The 8869-nt window shown below is 33.3% G+C and overlaps 1 protein-coding gene across 1 annotated transcript in view; it reads left to right on the top strand.

The window, feature by feature from the left end:
* Positions 1–267: 267 nt before the first annotated feature.
* LOC150084741 (uncharacterized) overlaps positions 268–8869 on the top strand; it is a gene marked incomplete at its 5' end in the record, with an annotated part of 120705 nt that continues 112103 nt past the window's right edge. Inside the window, one exon of the mRNA XM_090376343.1 lies at positions 268–318. Coding sequence (XP_090232469.1) covers positions 268–318 — 51 coding nt within the window. The remainder of the gene's footprint in view (positions 319–8869) is intronic.

The raw sequence follows: 8869 nt of genomic DNA, 5'->3' as shown, positions 1-8869 counted from the left end.
AAGTTTTTTATTTTTTTTTATTTAAATTTTTTTTTTGTTCCTTGGCGTTGAGCACCAGCACAGTAAGTCCTTGCTGTTTGTTGTGGTTATGTTTATAGAAGATAAATATTATGTTCATTGATATTTATAACTAACATTGTCATTACAGGTCATTCAATATGTTTGCCATTCAAAACTACAGAAGGGGATTCATTTTCCACAGGAAAGGCCTTCTCTTCTGTACCTCTTTTACATATGCTAGCTGAAGTGGCTTCAGCAACATTGCAAAACGATCCTACCTTGTCATCGGCTTCTGCAGATCAGGAATCTTCATCTAAGGTAAGCTTTACATTTTTCTATGCTACAACATAGTCATCACTATAATGATCTATAAAATGAAATGACATCTGGAAGTTTACCTAGATTTTAATACTTTTTTTTTATAAAAAATTGCAACACACACACACACACACACACACACCATTCTTCAAACTATCAATTTAAATTGAAGAATCTGAGTTATTATAGGTTCTCTCAAGGTCATATTAATAATGCAAGTTATCTGTTAATTATTCAGACAAGGCATTTTGCTGTATTGTGAGACCACTTATGATTTACTAACAAATTAGTAACCTTTAATAATTTTAACTAATAGTTATATTTTTCTGAGAATGTTCTTGCCCTTCTTTAGTAGTTTTATTAATTAATGAAATAAGGTAAATTGTACATGATGAATTCGATGAATACTTCTTAGCATGATAGCATTGTTATCTCTGATTCTGGCAGATTACAGTTCAGCTTCTTGTTCAAATAACTAATTCCAGTTATTTGTTTTTTCTCATTCTCTAGTCAAATTTTTATTTGCATTATCTAGAGTCCAAAATTTGGCCTATTTGGGCAATTCTGGGCCTTTCTGAGAAAGCATGTGTTTCCCCCTTACATTCCTTCATGTGCTCCTACAAACTATCATAAAATTCCACTGGATTTTATTAGAATGTGATTAATTTCTGCCAGTTTTGCTGTTAAGAGCACAGCCTTTGAATTTTTTTCATATGCATGAATGGCTTCTTTATAGTACTATACAGTCCAGTATAGTATAGCCTTCCTGTTTTTGATAAACTTAACTGTGACTTTTTGATTTGAAATGGAAATGGTGATTTCTCAGTTTTCAGATTCAAGACTTAATTCTGATAATTCTTGCAATGCATTATGCAAAAAACCAAGATCAAGTATAAAAGTTAATAGAAATATATACTGTATATTATTTTACTTTTTTTTCAGCAAACCTTCATTTACATTGCTCTCTGTGAAGATAACATGGTGTTGTTAGTCTTCCGTGGCTTCAATAAAATATCTGACCAAAGCCCTTGTAATACTTCCACACTGCTTTAATAGATAGGAAATTTGGACTAAGGTAAAGAAAGTCAACAAGAGAATCACGGGAAACTTACCAGACAAACTGGTTTGCTGCTATCACTGCTTCTCCCTAAACAGATGGTACATGTTATCAGCAGCAGCAGTAGAAGTCAAGAATTATATACTGATTGACACATAGGCATGACAGACGATGTAATGATCAGTTTTTTCCTCATTATTAAAATCAGATTATTGGAGTTCGTGAGTGTTTTCGCTATTAAAAAAAAACATATTACTGATTTCTTTGTACATTTTTAAGGTTAGGTTTCCTAACCTTAAAAATGTACAAAATGTAAAAATGTTTCCTAACCTAACCTTGAAATAACAGGAAAAGATAGAAAGATTCTTTATATATATACGTATCATAAAGTTAATTAATGCTATGATGTTATCTTCTGTTGTGTTCACACACCAATCAGTACATCGTCTGTCATGCTTATGTGTCAATCAGTATATCATTCTCGACCTCTACTGCTGATACCGATAACACACACCATCTGTTTACCGAGAATGCAGGGAGAAACTAGGGTAGCAGCAAACCATTTTGTCCGGTAAGTTTCCCTTAGTTTGCCTTGGTTCTTGTGTTGACTTTCTTTACGTTCACCGAAAGTTGAAGCTGTACATCTTTTTCTGTGAAGTTTTCCTATCTTCAGAATTGAAATTTCAAGCTGATCAGCACACAAATTTAATTTACTGATAAACTGTACATTGTGTGCCATCAATCTTTTTGGAAGATTGATTGATTAACCACCGTGCCAACCTTTGTATCATCTGCAAACTTAGATATCAAGCCCTATATACCTTCATCAGTATAATTAATATATATAGAAAACAATAATGGGCCCAGTACTGAACCCTGTGGAACTCCACTAATAACATTAGCCCATGAAGAGTAGTGAGAGAAGGATCTTCTCTATCTTCTAAATACATTTCAGTGCCATCAGTTAAATGCATCTAAAATCTTGTTTACAAATTCATTCCAGGTAAGTGGTTTCAACACTATGTGATTATGGTTTTATAAATAATTCGAGAGTGGATTTTATCTTTAAACTGATTTGAGTAAAATACCTCCAGGGTCTTTGTTACCATTCTATTGTATAAATATTTCCAAGTCTCAATTTTTCCAAACTCAGTTTGACTATTTACAATGGCCTTATTATATGGTCTTTTAAGTGTTCTGTAAATGATTTTCAACTGTTCTGCCTATGCAGGAAGCCCAGAATGCCTGCAGCACTGAAACCTCGTGTGTATGCTTGGTGGACTGTGCACACCTGGTTTCAGTTAAGTCCCTATTTCACCAGGGAATTATTTTGTCACAATTAATTTTATTTTTAACAGATAAATTGGCTGCTTTAATAATAGAATTTTGTACATAATTCACCAATTCCATTGTAGAAATATTTTCCAGTTTTCCTGCATCTGTAAAAGCAATTGTTAATGCAGAATGAAATTTCTCCAATTTAACACATTTATTAGAATATCTTGCAGTTCTATTAAGAGAATTTTGTGCAACTTTAGGTGGAAATGATATACAAAAGTCAATAGCATGGTGATCAGAAGTGACCCAATTTTTGTATATATGCTATGAAAAAACATATGGTGTCATTGGCATTGTAGCAAAGGTCAGGTCAACAATTTTTTGACCTAGAAAATTCAAAAGGGCATATTAGGTTTATTTAATGTAACCAGATCATGTTGTAATATAAATTATTCCACTACATGAGTCATTTTAAAAACTTTTTTCAAATGTCTCATGCATTTACTGCATGAGTCATTTGAAAAATTATACCAAGCAACATATTTTGTATTAAAATCTCCACAAATTGCAATTTTAGTACTTAAAAAAGTCTGATTGCATTTTCTGAATAATTTAACAAGTATTCCACATGTGTTAGGAAACAATAAATTGAGAAAAATTAAGCACCATCTAATTTTTCTGTAATATGTATGCAACAAAAGGAGAACAAAGACCAGTAACCACTATAACATCCAGATCATCATTCACGACATTAATAGCCAAATGAGAATGTTTCTCACCAGTTTGAATTCTTCTTCTTCTTCTTTTTTTTTTTTTTTTTTTTTTTTGTTAATTGCCCAGAATTTTACCAATCAAGTAATATGGTTCTTAGATTAGAGCTAAATTTTTTGGTCATCTTTTGGCATTGGGGCAGGTACCCAAGGGTACTGGTATCAGAAGGGCGCTACTGACAGGCCACATCAGTTCCATGCCAAGCTATTTCGACACCCGAGGCTATTTGAGTACATACTGCATAGCAGGATAGATCTATTTTCCATCCAGAATGTAACTTTGAAGGGACTAATCAGGCGACCCCTTCATCAGCACATGCTTGAAGGTATAGCAGTTCTCAATTCACATATTGTGTACTTTGTATGATACTGAATAAGTTAGAAGTTATAATGTGTTTTATGGTGTTTTTATGCTTGCTGTATAAATGGGTAATTGTAGATATTGTGATTTATAATTTAATTAAAACAACAAAAGCCCAAAGGAAAAAAGTGGAAGCGCAGGGAAGGGGGAGATTCAGGTAGTTTATAAAACTGGCTTACAATAAGCGACTCCAAATCTGAAAGTGACATCAAAAACAAACATAATTTGAATGAGGATGAAACAAATGATGATGCCACTGAAATGGAAATCCAAGAAAAACCCAAATAGTTAACATTATTTTAAAAGAATTAACGAACAACATTGGCAGAAGAAAATGATGACAGCAATAATATTAATACAGAACATGTAAGTCTGAATTTTAATGATCCAACCATATGGAATTTTAATATCCATAAAAACAGATCTCTTATAGTGCAACACAGTCCTGAATATAGTGTTTAATACGTATCCTGTCACTTATGGCCGATGTTTTAATAATATGTGGAAATACAAAAATGAAGGTATCGAAAGCAAGAGAGGAAATGGTTATTTTATTTAAAAACAAAAATGCAATATATTGTTTTCCATGCCTCTTTTTTGTATCTGGCACAAATAATGTTCCATTTTGCAGCTTAGATGGATTTAAGGACTGGAAATATCTAAAACAAAATGTTCTATTTTGTGAGAATTCGTTACAACACATAAACAATTTCACAAAATGGAAATTATTAGAAAAGGGCCTTCAAAAAGGTGAGCTAATTGACGATGCACAAGCAGCACTAAGAAGTGAAATTTCGAAATGGTGCCATATATTGAAAATATAATATTAAAATGTATGTTGTTCTGTGCTGAAAATAATTTGCCATTTCTTGGACATGCTAATAATATCGATACTGAAAAAAAATATTGTGGTATATTTTTAAACTTGATCAAATTTATCAGCCAATTTGATGTTGGTGTGAAAAATGCACTGGAATCACATGGTAAACACCACACTAATTATTGCCAGAAATTGTGAATGAATTTATTAATTTGTTAGCATCAAAAGTACAAAGTGAAATAATAAAAGAAATCCAAACAGCTAAATATATTATAATATTTGATAGCATTCCAGATGTATCACCCAGAGACCAGTTAACAGAAATTATTTGGTATGTAAAATTTTCAGACGATAAACATACAATTGAAGAAAGGTTCATCGATTTTGTAAACACAACAGAAAAAATGGGAGAGGAAATTGCATCATAAATTAAGGAAAAACTAATTCAAGATAGCCTTATTAATTTGAAAATATACATGGTAAAAGATAATGGTACCAATATGTCAGGAAAGTACAAAGGTGTCCAAGCCATATTTTAAAAGGAGAATTATCCCTATCAAATCTTAATTTGATAGGCGTACATGCAGCCAGCATTAATGCAAATGTTGTGACATTTTTCAGAACTGTACAGTCATTGTAAAATTTTTTCTCTTCGTCCCTAGCAGATAGGAAAAACTATTATTGGTCATAAAAATCAGCCTGAAGAGACATGCTGATACAAGATAGTGTTCAAAAGTAAATGCCATAAGTGCTGTATATGGGCAACTCAAACCAATTATTTTATTATTAAACAAAATGAAAGATGATTATTTACTTGGTGACCCATTATCTCTTGCTAAATCATTGCAACGTCAAATGAGTAGTTATATTGTTTATTACGTTTTTAAGCCTGTGGAATTTGATACTGGGAAGGATAAATAGTCAACATATCACTGCAAAAACAGATCAGGATATTTATTGATCATCCATATTAATTAAAGAAATTGTAGATTATTTTAAAGATCTAAGAAATAACGAAATTTATAATGTTTTTACTGAAATTCAGGAAACTTGCAAAAAATGAAACTAGTACCAGTTGACAAGAGGAAGGTGAAACAAAAGAAAATTGCCAGGTTTGCATGCTGAAAATGAATCGTCGAACTTTGATGGAATAAAAATTTCTTGTTTTTCAATAATTGATTCTATTATAATGCAGTTCAATGAAAGATTTGAATCTATAAAAAGATAGCAGAAGACTTTAATTTTTTGACTGGCAAAGCATTCCATTCAATGACAATTGAGGATTTAGAAACTAAAGCTATCTTATTGTCAAGAAAATACCCTGAAATTAATCAAGACCAATTTAAATTAATTGGTCTTGATTAATTTGAAATTTGAAATTAATCAAGACCAATTGTTTTCTAATATTTCAATTATTTGGTGTAAACACCAAATAATTGAAATATTAGAAAACAAAAATCCCCATACAGTATATCACCCATACAAGAAACCTATGTAGTATTGAAAAAGCTCTTAAAATATTTCTTACAATACCAACAACAGTAGTCTGCCAAAAGGAGGTTAAGCAAGTTTAAACTTGTTAAGAATTATTTGAGATCAATATCAGGACAAGAGATCATATCGTTTTATCACAAATTTTGCTAACACTAAAGCAAGAAAAATTAAGCTTTGATATAATTTTAATAATTTTATGTTCCTATATAATAACTTTATATAAGAACATACATTTTTTTTTTTTTTTTTTTTGAAACTGTCCAAAGTGTCGGTTTGTTAGTAGATCCCTGGGTTAGGTTCTGTGCTATTGAACTTGTGCTTGTTTGAGACCATAAAAATTTGACTTCAAAGCAGGCAGTTAGTGACTTTTAAAGAGAGCAGAATGTACACGAAATCTAGATGATGCAGAAGAGATTTTGCTTAGCAGTGATGAAGGGGAAGAAAATTAAATGAACGTATATTATCTGACATAAGTATCACAGTTTGTAAGGTTAGACGTTTGTTCATTTATTACTATTTAATTTACTACTATTATAAAAATAAAGTTAAAATATTAAGTTATTACTACTATATACAAGTGGGGCTTAGAGGGGAACAGGTATCCTGTGTGTTATCAGACACTCAGCCTAAAACACTGATGGATCCAATATCTCTCTATTACAGAAGATTTAGGAGAAGTCCGGTTGGCCTGCCTCCCTAAAATCCACTCATGCACACCTTCTCGATGGTAAGCCCTGTTACGTCACTTAGGTGGCAACGAACGTGTAGAGTGGTTCTCTTCAAGACGCCTGGTCAGCGTGAAGAGGAAAAGACCAAACCCTCCAGCAATGAGAGCACAACAATACAAATGGCCCTCAGTCCCCAGCAGCTTTCACTCTCCCTCTTACGGCAGCGAGAGGATCAGAGTGGAAGCAGAGGGTGCTAAGAATCTCTGGGTACGACCAGGCTGCCATGCACGGAAATTGAACTTGGCCTGTTATAACGTACGATCACTCATCGGTGAAGACAGGATATTAGAACTGGAAAAGGAATTAGAAAATGTGAATTGGAATATCATTGGTTTGGCTGAAACAAGAAGAAGAAATGAATCACTTATAAGTTTATCAAGTGGAAATCTGCTGTACACCAATGGAAACAGTGAAAGGAGTGAAGGTGGAGTTGGGTTTCTGGTCCATAAAGATTTTAAAAACAACATTTTGGAATTCAAAAGTACATCACCAAGGGTGTCAAGACTAATACTCAAGATTTCTAAGAGGTACAAGCTAAAGATTATAATGATTTATGCACCAACATCGAGCCATGATGATGAAGAGGTTGAAGAAATGTACACTGAAATTGAGAGTCTTGTAGATGAGCAGAAAACCCACTACACTATTATCATGGGGGACTTCAATGCTAAGGTTGGAAAAAGGCAAAACAGCGCAGAAAGAGGAACTATAGGAAATTTTGGAATTGGTGAAAGAAATAAAAGAGGTGAAAGACTTGTGGAATTTGCAGAATCTCAAGGAATGTCAGTAATGAACACTTTTTTCAAGAAAAGGGTGAACAGGAAGTGGACATGGAAGAGTCCAAATGGATCAACAACTAATGAAATCGACTTCATCCTCACTAACAGAAGATATATTGTGAAGGATGTTACCGTCCTGAATAAGGTAAATGTTGGAAGTGATCATAGAATGGTAAGATGTACACTTGATATAGATGTAGGAAAGGAAAGGAAAAAACTGACTCGAGTAAATAATACAAAGGTCTTTGAAATAACAGAGGAGGAGAAAAAGCAGTATGTACTGGAACTTAAGAACAAGTTTGAGCTTCTGCAGACTGCTCAGGACCAAGATATCGACTAGGAATATTACAACTTTCTGAAAGTGATAAAGCCCAAGAAACCTATAGGGAAACAGAAATCCAAAGAAGAAAAAATTAGTCAAGAAACACTTGTCATGATGAACCAAAGACGACAAATGAAGAGCAAGAAAAACACTGACAGGGAGAAAATTGAGTATACTGAGTTATGCAAAGCCATTAGAAAGAGACTCAGAGAGGACATAAGAAGATTTAACACAAGAAAAGTAGAACAAGCATTAAGGGAAAACAAAGGATTTAAATCAGCAGCCATGAGCAGTAATACAGAAAGACAAATGATACTGAAACTGAAGAATAGCGATGGTGTACTTATAAACAGCAGAGAAGGCATAATTCAAATAGCAGAAGACTACTATAGAGAATTATACAAGGAGCGAGGGAATGATACCAGCAGTGGGGAAGATGGATTGCAAAGTAGCAACACATACGACATACCCGATATTCTTCCTGATGAGGTAGAACATGCATTGAAGAAAATGAAGAATCGGAAAGCCCCGGGGGAAGATGAAGTTACTGTAGAGTTGTTAAAATTGGGAGGAAGAGACATAACACAAAAACTGGCAAGGCTCTTCACAAAGTGCATTAGAAAAGGTGTGATGCCTAAGCAGTGGAATAATGCAATCATAGTTTTGCTGCATAAGAAAGGAGATAAATCAGAAATTGGAAATTATAGACCAATTAGCTTGTTATCCCATATCTACAAGTTGTTCACAAGGGTCATTACTAACAGATTAGAAAGAATACTTGATGAGAATCAACCGAAAGAGCAAGCTGGCTTTAGGACAGGATTCTCAACTATGGATCACCTTCACGTAATATCACAGCTAATGGAGAAAGCAAATGAATATAAAACACCATTATGCCTGGCATTTGTGGATTATGAAAAGGCATTTGACTCCATACAGCAT

Source organism: Mastigoproctus giganteus, chromosome 6 (genome assembly GCF_048544385.1).
Source record: "Mastigoproctus giganteus isolate SK-2022 chromosome 6, ASM4854438v1, whole genome shotgun sequence".
Lineage (NCBI taxonomy): Eukaryota > Metazoa > Arthropoda > Arachnida > Uropygi > Thelyphonidae > Mastigoproctus > Mastigoproctus giganteus.
This window is presented reverse-complemented; position numbering and strand designations above follow the sequence as displayed.